The sequence below is a fragment of the Coenobita brevimanus genome, chromosome 75 (assembly GCF_032717465.1).
Source record: "Coenobita brevimanus isolate Jiangsu-jjx chromosome 75, ASM3271746v2, whole genome shotgun sequence".
Taxonomy (NCBI): Eukaryota; Metazoa; Arthropoda; class Malacostraca; order Decapoda; family Coenobitidae; genus Coenobita; species Coenobita brevimanus.
Window position 1 is genome coordinate 3,825,757 of NC_137028.1, and position 18,030 is coordinate 3,843,786.

The 18,030-nt window shown below is 39.8% G+C and overlaps 1 protein-coding gene across 1 annotated transcript in view; it reads right to left on the reverse strand.

Annotated features, from left to right (window-relative positions):
* Positions 1-4,458: 4,458 nt before the first annotated feature.
* The window catches only part of LOC145408002 (uncharacterized), a 65,930-nt gene continuing 52,358 nt past the window's right edge, over positions 4,459-18,030 (reverse strand). The window contains exons 13-18 of the mRNA XM_080278806.1: positions 17,006-17,164; positions 12,748-13,003; positions 11,396-11,877; positions 10,894-11,055; positions 5,491-5,626; positions 4,459-4,601 (exon numbers count right to left, since the gene is read on the reverse strand). Of these exons, the coding sequence (XP_080134932.1) occupies positions 4,459-4,601; positions 5,491-5,626; positions 10,894-11,055; positions 11,396-11,877; positions 12,748-13,003; positions 17,006-17,164 (1,338 nt within the window). The remainder of the gene's footprint in view (positions 4,602-5,490; positions 5,627-10,893; positions 11,056-11,395; positions 11,878-12,747; positions 13,004-17,005; positions 17,165-18,030) is intronic.

Sequence of the window (18,030 nt, forward strand, 5' to 3'; positions counted from 1 at the left end):
TACTGGACCTGCACATATTTCTGATGTACACATACATGGACAACAAATTTCTGGTAACAAAAACATTAAATGTGTTTCATTAATGACCATCAATATTTTGTGGGCTGTCTACACAACTGCATTCTCAGTATTTAGAATATGACCATCAACGTTTTGCTACTGCAGCTATAGATAATATTATTTAACCAAAGTTGATCATAAACAAAGGCTCTATAGTGGCGATTAGCTACATAAAGCAAAAGTGTACTGGTATGTACTGACTCAAGCAGTGTGAGATGCTTAATTGTTCTACAGTAGAATTTGCCTTAGTCATACACACCCTTTCACTATGACGACATTCTAGTTGTTTATTCTTGCTACCTCCAGACAATCATATTCAAAGACAGGAAAATCTCCCATATCAAAGGGGATTAATGAAGGCTACATCTATCCCTCTTGTTTGAGAAATCTACCCTAAGCTAAATAAAATTGCCTGGGGATAACAAATAAGAAAGAGGTAATGACAAATGTGTTATAAGTTAACATCTAAAAAATAATAATAAATAAAACTAAACAAAATGAAAAGATAAAAAATAAAAACAAGGTCATGCTAACATGAAGCTATGACTTATATATACTTCAGTACCTATTATAAAATATATAACATTAAAACATGAAAGTTATATCGAATCATATATTGTATAAGGTATTATGAAAATGGTCCCATAATGGGATAGGTATTTATTATCAAGTCTAGTGCCACCTCAATTTTGTCCAAATTTTCATTATTCTTTTATCATATGGATCCTATAGACACCAAGATCTGCATGATGCTAAGTAAGCTTACAATTTTAAGTTTCATGAACTTAAGCTGTATGCAAAGAGAGTGTCCGAGCCCACTCAGCATCAAGGTGGCTTAAGTGTGGTGGTTGCTAAGTTACCTGTGCCCAACATGCATATGAGCGCTTAGAAGGCACGCATTCTGTCCATGGGGACTGGATAAATCCCTGCAACAAAGGTGATGAAAAGATTCCGGAAATTGTGGACTTGAGCCTCTACTACTCCAACAGTAATAAGATATTGGGTAACCACCTGTGCTGCTTCCACTGCCACACTATCATCATCAACCTCACCTTGAATGATGCCATAGATTATCTCCACTTCCAGTGCATGACCCATTGTACATTTATCCGAGAAGCCGCAAAAAACTCAATGTTGCCTAAATAACACATCTGCAGCTCCCTGTTGCTCAATGGGCTTGGACACTCATTTTCCGCAAGACTGACTTTCATTATTGACCTAACTACAACTACTGTAGAATAACAAATTTCTGACCTGCCTTCTTCACAAGGACCTCAATGCAGGATTGGGGGCAAATACATACTGGTATTTGAAATTGCAAATACATTACTTTTAGGCTTTGTATTTTTCCTTATTTCAGAAACTATGTATATATATCTGTATTCAGTTCATACATTTGGTGTGTCAGCTTCCAATACAGTTAAGATAAGACAATACTGTAAATTATTAGCTTCACTTTATTTTTACACAGGATGAAAATGACAGGGTGAGGGTCCAGCATAATGACCTTTGAGGGGTCTCAAGGAAACTATACATAATGGTGCAGTGTGGAGAGCTACTATTATGTGTGCAAGGCTTACACATGCTACGTTGGACAGTGTTTAACCCCTACACGCTGGGGGGTTTCCGATGTTGCACGCTTCTCCCTACTGGGGATATCTGTGACGGAAAAAAATACCCTTACTTCAAACCCTAATATCTGCCAAACTATAACAGCTACAGAAAAAATTAAAGATACATAAGACTCTCCAACTCCTTCTTTCACATGAAAGTATCCCCACGACTCCAGATGGTCCCGTCGATGTGTAAAGATAAGTTAAAATTCAAAAGGCGGCGTAAAGGTGCTTGCGGCTATACACGTCAAACGGCGTTGCTCTGCGCCCAAAATCACGACGGCTATACACGTCAACCAGCACGTATGGATAAAGAAACTGAAGGTAAAATGAATGAACAATAATTGTCTATACAGTAAAAACCCTCTCATTCGTCATCTGGTCTTGTGGTCTTTCCGGTCTTTGGGTGGTTTTCATGAAGTACCATTACGAATGTTCTTTGCTCCTCTGGCGCGTATGCCGACCCAATCAGCCATTTTGGAGCTGTTGGCCTAGATCTTGCGCATTTCATAATAATTTGGCGCTCTTCATAATAATTAGCGCCAATAAATATTAGATTTTCTTCTATATCTGGCGTGTTTTGAAGTCCAATTTAGCGTGAAAGTTTGAACAGTTCACCTATAGCTTAGCACATTTTAAAGTTGAGTTTAACACTTCTGAAGAGGTCTGCTTGCCAACAATGCATGCATCATCGGCCATCATGACTCGTGAGTGTCTGGCTATGTGAATGGGACCTTTTGAAAGTTTGGAAACTTTATTGTGCTATTTTATGGTCACCCTCCCGTTCTCATGTTGCACCATGGCCTCTGCTGGTGGAAAGCCTATTGCTGTTGTAAAAAAATGCACCCATTAGGTGCTGACTATCACCAAGAAGATGACAAAATTGGAGCTGGGTATACCTAGGAAGAAGATAATGAGCTCTTCCGCTATATACGACCTTAAGAAACAGAAGGCCAATTTAGTGCTTAGAGTAGACCAATAATGCTTACTAGACACTGTGATTGTATTGGGGTGACCGACCATGAGTACTACAAACTTTTTGACAGGTTTTCCCAGTCATTTGGCAGTTTCTGCTCTTTCGGCACCTGCTTGGTCCTGAATATGCTGAATGAAAGGACCATTACTGTATTTGTAGTTGACTTGTATTGGAAGCTTTGTATTTAAAGTCATATCTGAAGATTTCACAACAGGAATAACTGTACTTAAATTTAACTTGCTGTATTTATATTTTGCTAAGTGTATCTGACTCCAACCCTGAATTTCAAACTGGTCATGATGGAGTATCCTGCCTATCACATGTCATGATGTAAATACTCATCTGTGACCATTTTTTTCCTCTGAGAAAAATTTAACTTCTTTTATTACATGCATTTACATAACAACTTAGGCCAAATATTATCTGCTACTGCCATTGTTCTCATTCACAACTGCCACTGTTCTCATTCACACTGTATCAAATCACCAGCTCCTGGTTATGTAACAGGAAAATCTATGTTTGTTATTTTCTCTTTTCTTGAAATGCAGCTCTCTTTATAAGAAAAAAGCAATGCTAAGACAATTCTATATTCAGGGTACGAAAGTGAATGAGGTAGTCTGAGGGTACATGAGGTGTTGAAATGTATTAATTCGTGGAAGGATTAGGAATAACATACTGTGCTCCTTCAGTGCTCTTTTCTGATAAAATGTGGCATATATATACTGTAAGCCCCGGACTCCTACACTCCTCATGGGGCAATGTAGGATTGGATGATGGATGGATACGTACTTACTGGCAGGAACCCTACTGTCCCATGGCATTAAAGACAGGTTCCTCCCATACACGACAGGATACTTTGCAGTAAGTTCTTTTAGTGCAATACTGTCTTTTTACATATTCTTGCTGCTTTTGGATAATTATATTTTGCAACTCGGAGAAAGACCAGAAGATTCTTGTAACAGGATTAACAGATAGATTCAAAACCCTTCCCTGTGAAAGGTCTCCCTTAAGATGAATATAACTGTCTGATGGTAACAAGATGAAGTACAAAATGATAGTCATAACAGTAAAAAGGTAAAGATTTAACAACCTCTAGTTTATATGTTGTTTTACTGCCTCTAATTAAATACTGACCAAGATTACACCAACAGCTGCTCTGTAATTCAATCAAAATCATCTCTTAACTGTTGAAAAATTGTACAGAAGGTAGTGAAAATACAGACAAGAGCTCTATAACAAAGGCAATTCAACTGAAGAAAATTTATTTTAATATTTCAAAATAATAATTTCTATCTAAATTTGCTGTCAAAGTAACCAAAAATGAAGTGGCACTAGGTCTGAATCATAATACTATGTGATAATTTTATTGAGATTAATAATGTCTTCCATCTTCCTACACACTACCGCTAGGATAATAAACATGAAACATTGTCTATTATTTATGTAAAGGTATGAAGAGGACAAAGGTATGAAAGATAAACTTGAAATTAAACTGTGCTGTTACTCAGCTTCTTTAAAAACTGCAAATGATTAAGCATTACAGTAAAATGGAGGCATAAACAACAACCTAACCTGTTCACCACGAGGCAATGTATCCCCATATCCAAAACAAAAGTAGGAACTTCTCTTTACATCCAATTCTGTCCTTAAATTCTGAAGATAAACATTTGCTTTTCATGATCCTGGGGATATTTATTTAATATGTGGCCACTGCAGTTCCACAGACGAAAGTGTGTTACAGTTGACTGAAAACAATGAATAACAGTACATCTCATAAATTACAAAGTAAATAGGCTTGTATTACCTTCCCTATTGACAATTTAGAACAATAAGTTCTGCCACAGCACGAGCAACATCATTATTGTACTTGGTGAGGAGGAGGTGATTGACCTCATGGTTTGTGAAGCCCATGTCAGCCAGCTGTTGTAATGCCTTGCTCATTTCTACTTCACCTTCAACACTTTCATTCTGCATACCCACCTACAAAAAAATAAACACAAATATTATGTCAATCAATCTCATATCAATCAATTCTGTCCTTTAAAGCTTGATGAAAGAATACTAAAGGATAGAGATGACTGGTCAAAAGGTAAAACGGTATATTTTTGTAACTAGGCAGTAGTAAATAACACATATATTAGGTATGGTATAGCTATTGGCATCATTCCATAATGGCTCCCCAGGTGTGAGGGTAGTGCCTTCATATCCCTAACAGACTCTAGCAACTTTAAAGACAGGGAAGAAGCATGTACTGCCAAAACTCAGGAGCAGGCCAGGGAGGATACAAAAAACATACATCTGCAAAGATGGCTTCATCCATAGATGTGCATACGTAAGTACTTAACACCTATAAGTAAACAAATGTACTATACTGTTGCCTATATGAAACTCAACTAGTATAACAGGTACTGCAAATGAGACAAGTGTGAAGAGATCCATCCCAACTCCTAAAATCCATTCTCTCAATAATAACTGATATTCCTAAGGGCAAAAGAGGTTTGCTTCCTCAAGTAGCTGTCTCTGCTAGTGCTGTTGTGGCCCTACTCTAATCTGGACATGTAACTGACTAATGGCTGATGTTGCCCTTCTCCTTCAGTTCACCATCTTCCTTTCAGAGGATTAGAAGGGAGTTGTGTAACTGGGCAGTGAAGCTGTCTCATTAAGTTGGCACCATCATGTGAAGGTGTCCCTCTCTAAACCAACCCAGCTGTCTCTGAAAGCTGACTTACAAAAGTAAACAGGAGACACGACATACTGTGCTTAATTTTTTTGAGCAACAGTAGCAGGAGTTACTTGTCAGCTTCCATCACTTTGCAATGATTGGCAGCTGCTATTTAGTACTCACCTCTGGGGCTCTTGTGCTGCTCTGTGCTGCCTGCTCACCTTGCTCTTCAGGAGGACTTTGAGATTCTTCTGCTGGCAATTCTTCTTGCGCATAAACTCTACCTGGAGAGTTTGCTGCAGGTGACAACATTTCCTACGCAAAAATGGAGAGATCAGAAGCTTTACTGTCATGGTACTGTATCTGGTTTTCTCTGAAATCTTCTTTATATCTTACCTCAAGGACAAGGTACTCCCTTCAACCTAATACAACCAACTGGCAGTAGTCCTAACAAAATCCTTGTGTACTGACTATTCTTAAGAGTTAAATGAAATATATTTCACTGTTGAATTAGCAAGAGCTGCGTACTGGAGTTTGAATTCAGAAGTAAGAAGGTTAGCTAGGAGAGATAAAAGAAGATGTGTGGATGAAAAGGTTGCAGAGACTGAAATCTTAATAAACAAAAATGATGGACAGAGTCAAAGAATAGCATATGAATCGATTAGAGAACTGAGTGGTAATGCAGGTAAACGCAAGGAAATACCAGTTAGAGACAGGGAAGGAAATTTATTGACCAAAGATGGAGATATTAAAAATAGATGGAAAGAGCATTTTGAGACAGTTCTTAATAGACCAATACCACCAGAAGAGGATATACCGTCTGCTCAGGAAGATTTAAATATAGAAACAGGAGAGTTGAGGCTTGCAGAAGTGGAGAAAGCAGTAAAACAGTTAAAGAATAATAAGGCACCAGGGGAGGATGGTTTGTTTCCGGAAATGTTTAAAGTGGAGGGGGATAGATTAATAATGATCTTGACCAAGCTATTCAATAAGATATGGGTGACGGGGTTACTACCATCAGTTTGGAAGAATGGTGTAATTGTTAAAGTTCGAAGAAGGGAGACCTGAGTGAATGTGGTAATTGGAGGGGAATCTCTTTGTCACCGATAGCTTTGAAAGTTTTCAGTAGAGTGTTGTTAAATAGGTTGGAGCCGGTGGTTGAGGGTATTCTGAGGGATGAACAGGCTGGTTTTAGAAAGGGACGTGGTTGCAATGATCAGATCTTTATAGTTAGGCATTTGATGCAGCAAGTTAATGAAATGAGAGTACCGTTAAGTCTTTGTTTTGTTGATTTTGAAAAGGCTTTTGATAGTGTTTCGAGAGAGACTATGGGGAAGATCATGAGACATTATGGAATACCAGAGGAGTTTGTGAGGGTCATTATGAACATGCATGAGGACACATTTTGTAAAGTGATGGTTGATGGTTGTCTGAGTGATTTGTTTGAAGTCAAGTCCGGAGTAATTCAAGGTGGTGTTCTATCGCCTTTACTATTTATATTGGTCATTGATTACATTATGAAACGCGTTGGAACAGAAACCGGTGCAGGTATACTTTGGGGAGAGAACAGGAAACTTTTGGATTTAGATTATGCAGATGATATAGTTTTGATTTGTGATGGGCCAGAAGAGATGCAGAGAGTGTTGGACTGTTTGGTGAGTGAAGGTCGCAAGGTGGGTTTGGTTATTAATTGTGGAAAAACTGAAATAATCAATATGAATATGGAAAATGTGCAGGAATGTGTAATTGGAGGTATGGTTGTAAAGCAAGTTGATAGGTTTAAATATTTAGGTACTTATTTAGCCAAGGATGGTTCTTTGAACTTTGAATTCGAGGAAAGGTTAAAGAAGGCTAATCAGGCAATGGGAATGCTTAAAAATATTTGGAATAATAACAATTTTTCTGTGCATACAAAAATCAAACTTTATAAGGTAATGGTTAGGAGTATCTTAATTTATGGACACGAGTCTTGGTACAGCACAGTGACTATGGAAAATAAATTCTTGGTGTTTGAAAACAAAGCACTTAGAAGAATATTAGGAGTTAAGTGGTGGGAAAGGATACCAAATAGTAGAATTAGAGAAATAACGGGAGTGCAGCCGGTCGATGAATATGTTAGGTTCTCACGATGGAAGTGGCTAGGACATGTGTATAGGAGATAGGGAATAGTACGAGGTACACCAGGGTGGGTGGCACTTGGTAGGAGAGGTAGAGGAAGGCCAAAAGAGACGTGGGTGAGGACAATGAGACGGGAAGCTGGAGATGAGTGTTGGGGAGATCTTGAGGAGTTAGCACAAGATAGGATGTGGTGGTGTGAGTTCATCGAGGCCCTATGCATCCCCGAGGGTGCCACAGGAAATGATTGATTGATTGATTGTTGTGTAACATCATTATCCACCTAATCATCATCATCTTGACCATTCTTTTCACTGAATGCATTAGTTGTTTAGTGGTGGTAGGAAAATTTTAAGTTAACAATGTAGTTGCTGTTGTTGATCAACCCATCTGTTGGGCTGAGCAGAACCTGCATCTGCATGGATGTCCAGTGCAAGCAACTGGTGTTCCCTTGCAGCTGACAGTCCCTCATTGTTGTAAGGCACAAAATGTGTAGGTATGGTTCCTGGATGGATGCCCCATATGCATCTCCAGGTAACAAGAGGTACTACAGCAGGCTTATCATCCTGTTATCTGATCATACAGTTGCCACCCAGCATTGTAAATGGTTTCCTGGGTTACAGGATACCATCAGGCTTGTCATTAAGTGTAGAGCAACCTGAAGCTGAAAGAAGGGTAATAAAAAGTGACAGGAAGGAAAAGGAGATGCAGAAAGATAGGAGGGCAGACAGAAACAATGATAAAGGTGAAAGAAGTAGGCAGCACTACATCAACTGAGTGGATGAGGGTCATCACCATGTACCACCTGGTAATGCAGTGAATGCTAATAACAACAGTTTCCAACCCCGTCAGTCCAAGTGATCCTTCTTAAGTTGAATATTATTGCTTGGAAAGAACCGCCACTGCCACCGCCACCACCATCATCATCAATGTCCGGACCTCCTTTCCCACCCTAGGGCAGGACCAGACAACCAAAGTTTGCCCAATTCAATGGGCCACGTATCCATTCACTCATCATTCAAGCCCTCAAAATCCAGGCTCCATCAGATAGCCCCCCCCCCCCCCATTTCACCACGTTCTGTAGCTTTATATATACCTATCTCATGAAGTCAATCCGAATGCTGTCACGTTAAAAAGGGGTGCCAAATCCCTGGTTATGTGCATCTCCACACAATATTCATCCAGCCAACTAGGTCTCTTGTCAGTCCCTTAGCTTCACCAACTTCCATACCCCTCTTCCTTACACACTCATCCACCATATTCCCCCCACCTTCTTCTTGGCCTACCTTGCCTCCTCCTTCCTTCAAATTCACTCAGATATACTCTTTTCACCACTCTATTGTTATCCATCCTCACCACATGACCCAACCATCTCAGTACACTCTCTTCGACTCTGGTGTCCACAGACTTCCTCACTCCACATCTTTCACATATCACACTATTCTGTATCCTATCCACTCTCTGTACTCCATATACATTCCTCAGCAGTCCCACCTCCACTGCTCTTACTCTTGACTTTTCATTTTCATGCCACACCTTAGTCTCACATCCGTATGTTAATAGATGAAAAGACGAAAAGAAAAACGAAGAGAGCTGGAACTCTACTGAGGGGGGTTAATAAAGATCATTCCTAATTTGTTCATAAAGTCTCCAACATCCTTGCACGTGTCAGCCTTGGTCACCTAATGGCAGCTCTCCACATTGCTCAATCTCTGGCAGCCTCCCTATTCAGTCCTTTATCCCTCAGGTCATACTCTATGACCTTGTCCCAGGTTTTCTTTAGTTTGTCTCTCTCAACCCTGCCTCTGACATTCACATCTCTCACCTTCTGCACCCAGCTGACGTTTTTCCATCCACTCAACATGCCTGAACCACCTCAATCTATCCCTTCTCTTCACACGCCTAATACAATTTAAGTTCTATCCTTTCTCTCAACTCTACAATCACAATCCTAACCACCTCAGGCCTCTCATTCAAGGATGCACTACACATCCGTCTATTCATTATCATTTCTGTGCATCTAAGCCGACGAATATCCTCTTCCTGTACTGCAAGGCCTCACTACTGTATAGCATTACACTCCTAATGCATGTTGCATACATGGACCCTCTAGCACAGGGAGGGCCCTCTCACTGTCATGAGCAGCAATGGATCTCTGAACTTCCTCTAACTACTCCTCATCCTAGCAAAAGAGCTTTGTTCCAGCCCCACCTCTAGCACATAACATGTCCCCCAAAAGCAAAACTCCTCCACACACTCAAGAGACTCCCCAGTAAAATCAATCCTTTCAAGCCTCTCAATCTTTATGTGCTCTCCTCAACACACTGCACTCGCAAAGTCAGCATATTTCACATCCTACCTCTACTACCACTACATCTCTTATGCACACACTTATAACAAACACAGCACAAGATGGAAGTTCCATCCCACACCTTTGTGGCAAACTGCACATGGCCATAGCTACTACTGCTCTGACAGTACCACCACTAGCCCTAGATATCATCACTTTTGTTTATCAGAATTTATTCTCAAATCCTTGTACTCCATTCCATCTCTCCATTTCCTAAAATCCTTCCTCCCTCTTCCTTCATTCTCTGCAATCAACACCAAATCTTCCCTCAGATGAATAAAATCATCACGAAGGGCAATCCATCTCTTCATATTCTTGTCCTACATTATCCCCATCAGTAATGTTGGGGCCCTGGGCTAGGCAATTTAGTATAGACAATCAAGGGTTAAGATGACCAATCACTTAACCCAGAGCAGCATCAAGTAAGCAATAAATCCTCACCGCTCTTCTGGACATGTTGGTTCAAGAACAGAAGTAACCACTGACACAGTGAAAGGATTAACTTCTTTAGCCACTTTTAATTCTGGTTTAAGTATCATCAGGCATTATATAAATGAGATCCATCCACACAGCAAAGGGATTAAGACAGTTAACCCCTAACCCCTCCAACTGAAAGTAACTCCTATGATGAGTAAAATCTGAAGACCATCATCATTAACATGATCATCAACTTAAACCCTTCACTCAGTTGACATTTTTAGATGTGGAAGAATTATTTGGAGCAACCCAATCAGTTAGCCACACCATACACTTTTTCAGAAGCAAGGTGTACCATTCCTGTAGACTTTAACAACACCCCATATTATGCCCTCCATGGTCCCACAACTGTCTGATAGGTATTTTTGTACCTGTCCAATATTCTTATTATTAACAAATTTTTTTTTTCCAGACTAGCAAAAGTTGAACTGAAGGGGTTTGATATAGCTTTCAACAACCCTTTCACTACTAGACATCATTACTACAGCTGAATAAATACTCCCTGGTGGTAGTTTCATTTAAGTGAAAAATATGTTCATAATGACGATGGAGTACAGGATAACATGAGCAAGAATAAAATTTAAAAAGACATCCGAGGGCTGAAAATGGGTTAAGAGAAACCAAAGGTGTGACTCCTGACCTGGTTAATGCGCGTAATGAAGGTGCGTGCAGTGTTCCACACCCCACGCACCAGGTCTTCGGGTATGATGCTCACCAACTCATCTGGCAGAGCACCGGCACCATCTACTCGGCTCCTCTCATTGTTCACGTTCCCATGTCCTGACACTGGCTTGGGTTTAGTCTGGAAAATTATAATAAATATACAAACTATCATGATTAAATAATTTTGTGGAAAAACATTATAATGAAAATACAATTAATCTTTCCTAAATTAAAGTATTAAGCCATCAGAGAGGGGTGTAGTTTCTCCTATGAAAAGGACGGAAATGTAATTCATCATCATCACTATCCCTGCCCTAATTCCCATAAAGATGGGGTGAGATACGACCCTGAAACAAAGAAAATATAATACTGTAAGAGAACTACTTTTGAGGTTTCTTTTCCTCTGCAGCTGAATCCTACTTCACACCATCTCTGGCAATTCTTTGGAGGTCTAAATAAGAAACATTAATGCAACTTACCTGAGCTGGGAGTGGTTGCTCACATACAACTTCCTTTGAGTCTTGTGCCGCAGAGTTCCACGTTATTGAAGTACATTCTTGCTGATGTGGAACTTCCTCATTCTCACTGGTACCTCGCCCATCTTCTCGAACACTGTATACAACATTTGTTTTCAAGGCTTCAGTTGGGATTTCCATGAAGCCCTTTGTTTCTGGTGGTGGAAGTGGCAAAGGGGTTTTATCTGATGTATCATCACTGCCTTCTGCTGCCTGACAGTTCTCTTGGCTGGTCATCAAAGGTACTATTTTTGTTGCTTCTGACTGTGATAGATGAGGACTGGACTTGGCTGTGGGTGCATCTTCCTCCTGAACATGTGCACAGTGATGTGGAGAACCACAGGCCACAGCTGTTGTCCGGTCATCTTCATCAGCAGTCAAGAAGTCTGGGGAGTCAGGTCTCTCAAAGTCTTCTTTGCCAACTGACAAGGCACCTTCAGCTTCACCTGCAGCATGATCAAGAGGACAAAGAATGAACAATTGCAATTGGTGAAATCACTTAGGATACAGCAGAACGTATTCATTCATCATCTAATCCAATGTTGCCCTATGAGGTGCATAGAAGCCTCGGACCAGGAAAGTTGGTCCTGACATTTAAGATGAGAGTATCCAGCCTCACTCATCCCTGAGTGGCATTATGTGAGCAATAAACCCCAACCATCTCTTGGATATAAACCTACACAGGCTCATTCCAATTGGAGCACCTTAATTACCCACTAAACCACCAAGCGCCATAATTTGGTTACCATATGTGGTTACCACCCAGCGCAGTGAGTGGTTTCCTGGTGAACAGGAAACCATTTGGCTTGTCACTCAGTGTAGTCACCCATAGGCAGAAGGAAGAGGAAAGAATGAAGGAAAGAAAGACAGAAGAGGGAGTGTAAAGTCATCCATAGGCAGAAGGAAGAGGAAAGAATGAAGGAAAGACAAACGGGGAAGGAAGGATGGGAGGAAAAGGCAAATACCAGAGAGCAGCACTACATCGAGTGAATGGATGGTGAGCTCCCCCACCAACCGCTAAGCAACTTCACATAAGCAATAAACTCCACCCATCCCCCTGATTTAAGCCATTATGAGCCACACCCAGTTGGAGTGCCTTAATCTATTTAGATCACCTAGCGCTGATTTGCAGGTAATGTGGCTATCATCCAACAAAGTTAATGGTCACTCAATGCAGTCAGGTGAAGCTATCACTTGATTACACTTTATTACTGTGCTACATCCCATTTTCACTGCTTAATCAAATCACAGCTATGCTCACTAGCTATTTTTGATCCTTGGGACAGCTACTATGAAGTGCAACTAAGGATACAAACCTGTATATGGATTATTGAGGTCAAAACACTCTGGTATATGAACTACGAAGTACTCGAAGTCGGATGTTTCTGAATCGGATTCGTTAAGAATAGCCTGGTCCTCAGAGTCCAACTCTGAGAGGGAGCCACTGGAGTCACTTCTTACTTCAACACCACATGCCTGTCTCTCGGTAGAACTGAGTCTCTTGCCATTTTCAGCATTTAAAGAAACTCTCAAAGACTGAACAGACTCCTTCGCAATGGCTTTTAGTGGACTCTGTAAAATAATGGACATAAATTGGTCAGAGCTGTCTTCAATAAGAAAATATACTTCCATGAAGAATGTAGTAACAAAATCAATTCTTTCTGACCAATTCGGCACACTCATCACCTTCTGAGTAGAAAAATAAAAACAAAAATACATGTATGTCAAAGAATCTAAGTGGTCAATTAAAGATACAGTAAAATGTTAAATAAAATCAGTAACATTAGCTCCTTTACTATTATGAATAATTTTACACATCATTCTTTCTGTCTTCTGATAACTATTCAGATCAGAAGAGACTTTTGGAACTGAAGCACTCACACACTTGCCTTAATTAATCCCCTTCCCATTCACTATCAGGGTGCTCTATGATGGTTAAGAAAATTGTCTAGCAGCAGCAAGAAGACAACATCAATGACCTTCTTGGGCAGAAATGGCTAATAAAATCAAAACTCTAAGGCTAAATACTGTATAACTTTTATTACCTCCACCAAAGAGGTTATGTTTTCACCCCTGTTCGTTTGTTTGTTGGTTAGTTTGTAAGCATGATTACACAAAAACTACTGGACATATTTTCATGAAACTTGGTAGAATGGGCCTTGGCCCAGAATAGACTCCACTAAATTATGGTGAGGATCTGGATAAAGGTGCTGATCCAGGATTTTTTTTATTCACTTTCTTTAACATTGTGAGATTGAGCATTTTTCAACATTTTTGTCAATTTTTCAGGGAATATTGCAAGGATCTTGATGAAAAAAAATCAGGCATATTTAGGATGTTGGTATCTATGAATGTGTACAGTTTGGTGCAGATCCATATAAAATTTCGGATCTAGCAGATTTAAGTATGCTTTTATAGGTGGGTAGTCTTTTTCCAGCTGCCGTACAGTAACAAATGATATGCACTGTTTGTTGGCTGTTACAGTGAGTTAAAAAATTATGATTAAGAGTTATGGTAGTTTAAAATTATGGTGTTACAACTTACAGGGTTATGAGTTTGATATTGGATTAGACTTGACTGAATTAAAAGGAACTGCATGTTGGGCCTTGGTGGAGGTATGCGCTCTACTGAGTGCCATTCTAGTTATTTTATCACTTCCCTCCAGTACCATCACTGATATTTATTAGAAAAACTGGGAGGAGCTTCAATCAACGTTTTAGACAATCTTGTATTTCATATTAATCTCTTTGATTAAAGGATGTATTTTTACTTTTTTCTAACTACCACCACATAATTTAATACAAAACTTATATGATGAAGGTGTTAACAGTTAATTGATATCTTGCCCCATTAACTAGTATGGTACTGAACTGATCAAGCGAGCTTGCAGTCTCACTTTGTTTTTCTGAAACCTCAAATGCAAAAAAGAAAAACTGATTGGACCTGTATATCCAACGTAATAAGTCCTTCTTAAGGTTTCCATTTCTGATGTTCTTGATTTTATTAGCTGGTACCTACAGTAAACGTCCTTTAATCCAGAATGCAGTAGCCCACGGACCTTCCGGATTATCAGATTTTCCAGACTACCAGACAGGTACTGTACCTGAAAATGTTCAAAACACACCCAAAAAAATAACTTCTGGGACCTCCTGAACACAGGTGTGGGTGCGAAATTGGATAGTCTGGCACACCGCTTTCAGCTAATTTTCAATTTTTCCCGATTTTTTACCCCAAAAAACTAAAAATGACCCTGGGCGAAAAATTCCGAACCATCGAGTTTTCTGAACCATCGGATGCCGAATTATCGGAAGTTCACTGTATGATGGTGATTTGCAAGTTTTCCCAAATTTACAGTGCCGACCGTACTAACAATGATGTGGTACAATGGAATTGATCTCATAACTGGTACTTAATCAGGACCTGCCAGTACTATACTCATTCAATATATGCATGTATTGTAATGGGTGGCTTGCATATTCCCAGCAAGGCAGGCAGGTGTATGATAAACTGGTGAGGATACTTGGCATTACCCAGGTAAAACCCGTGACCATGCACACTGGCTGGGACCCTGGCTGGCCACTCCTCCTGTGGGAGACAACCTCTGGGGTCCCATTTTACCCACTGAATGTATGTTCTTCCTTGGGCCCATTTTTCCGGGGATGTATTTCCCATGGGTCTATTCTCTCACTACTCACTCACCCACCCAACCTGCCCGGCCCAGCCCTCCAACCTGCCCACCCATCCAACCCATTGTATCTGCAAATGCCATGGTTGAAGATGTAAATAACTCTATAGCAATTACCACCCAGGTTTTAACCATGCTGACTTGATTATTTCTAATTACTACTAATATTGGCCATCAGGGGAGTGATTTCAGTAACTGTAATGTGAACATCTAAATTTGTCATAAAAAGTTTTACCTGTTAGAGATGTTTAGAGAGTTCCATATGTATCTCCCTTAATTACCATAAAAGACTGACCAATAGACAAGAGACAAATGTTCTTTTTTATATATATACAGTCCACACGCTAGTTTCGCGTCTAACTGGTACCACAATGGCATCGTGAAACTAAAATTCGCAGAACTCGTGCGTATACTTTACATGTAATAAGTGGCAACTGGTTCCGGGGTCAACCACCTCAATCCCCCTTAGCTACTCATTAATGACAAAATACACCTACTATAAATTACATACAGTTAATCAGACATATATTACTGAACTGTAATACTGAAGACTTTACTAACACTGACACATAGGCTGACCTGCTTAATGAGGCTTGAAGATGAGTTCCAAGGCTGGGAGCAGTGGTTAGTTACCACCTGCCGGAAAACATACACTTTATTTGAGGCAGTAGAAGAACCTTATCAAATCAGTTCGTCTTCTTCCTGATGGTCTATTATATTTTTCTGAACATTTCTGAGGTGGTAAATAAACGTTTCATACGAAATTCGTTTCCCCCGTTGTTTTTAGCTATGTTCCGCTGTGTCAAACTCATTTGACTGGTCAGTGGTAATGGCAGAAGGGCTGTCCTAACATAAGTCTTTAAATCCAACCTAATCTAGGTTAACTGTCCTTGTTAATTAATCTAACCTAATGTAACCTAACCTAACCTAACCTAACCTGGCATCCAGTTGGGAAGTTGGGAAATGAAATACACCTTTCAGTACGCTGAGTAATATTTCTTCCATTACGCCATAAACAAACAAGCATAGGTATGGCTTAAGGAACATGATGATAAAAAGTGTGAAATTTTTTCAGCAGGAAAAGGTAATTAACCACCCTAAAAACAGTAAAATACAGAAAACAAACTGGAAGAAAATGAATAGAATGGGTAAGGTGTTTGTACTGCCTCAAACAAAGCATAAGTTCACCCCACCTGCCCCCTCACAGCTCCCCGTCATCACTGTTGAGTCCCCCACATCACCACTTCCTGATGCCTCAACATCAAAGCCCTCAAAATCCAGGGGGAGCTTATCAAGCTTACCAATGTTACGAACAAGTGACTGAGGAGATGCATATGCATGCAGTCACTTGCCACTGGGGCTTGCAAAACTCTCAGTAAAATCGCGAGACTCCTTGCAGAGGAACATTCCTTTGCGTCGCGAAACTGCTATTCGCTAAAGTATATTTCGCAAAACTAGTGACTGCATTGTGTATTCTGATGTTCATGCATGTTTTATGAGTCCTGAAAGGCAACTGGCCCACAGAACTGATGACTACTACTTTATTTTATTGGAGGAGTGACATGCCCCCATTCAGTGCTTAAAGTATTGGCAAAAACATGAAGGATACTGGAATGATGGATGAGAAGTGCATTTAAAAACTGCACTTAAGTGGCTATGTTTTCAAGAGAAAGAGTATATTATTGAGGGAGCCCTGGCAGGATGCAAATATGTGAGACCAAAAGAAAGGGTGAGCTGTACAGTACTAATACCATACACCTTCCAAATGTCCACCCTCAAGCAAGATTGAATTCAAAAGAGGATTAGTAGATGCACATGCTAAGAATCCAACCACCTAAGGTTACATACTCACATTCATCACAACACAAGAAAATAAATAAATCACTAACCACAGTATTAGGTCTCGGAGGGGTGCCAATCATTTCTGGTGTGGACAATCCTGAGGCCAGCAGCTCAGCATCTTCCTCAAAAGATATTAGGTCTGTTTCTTCTGGGTCCACAGTTCCAGGCAAATTTCTTTGATCCATCAGTGTTAAATCCTGCACACCCTGTAACATAATGTACACATTACAGTTCACTCCTGCAGCAAAACTTCATTCACTGATACAAATAATGAAGTAAAACAACTTATAGACAGCATAAAGGTACCTGTTGCCAAGCAGCTGGTGATATGCCACACATACAGTACTGCAATAATTGAACATTCCATAAATGCTCTAGCAAAGTGATGACTAAGATGGTGAGTTGGTAAAGAAGTTAACAAGGCACTTGGAAAGGTTCACTCCTAGTAAAATGGGGTCTAACCTCTGGTTAAAATATAAAGCTGTCTGCATTTGATACTACGATAAGAAACGCTGTAATGTACATTAAGAAACGCTGTAATGTACATTCGTCCTTTGAAGCGATGGCAGATTATCTAGAAGTTATCAGTCAGCGATGATGCACATACTCCTGCTTATATCTTTACAAGATGAAACCTACTGTGTAAAACTGTTACAGAAAACAATGAAAAAACATCAAAATACCAGTATACAGTATTTCAAAATTATAGGAAGCAGTGCGTCTGTTACAGTAATAGGAAATTCTAAACGGAACTAATTGAAATTTCAGAACTATCACTCAGGGATAGTCAGGAATAATTTGCGGAGCTCATATCAAGTATAGTAACAGGAAATAATTTTTAGTAGCATAAGACTGGAAAGAAGAGATTCAACAAGAAATAAAATCAGCCATTATTATTTATAAAATGATTTAGCTTACAATACTTGGGAATAATTTAAAGTAATTTATTTCCCTTCCTGTTTTCTCCATAGTCAACGACAGAAAGCGGGAAAGCAGCCTAGGTTAGTAGGACCATTTTAAATGGTTCGATCAACAGTCAAGAAAGGAGACAACTTTTACTCAATGACATGCA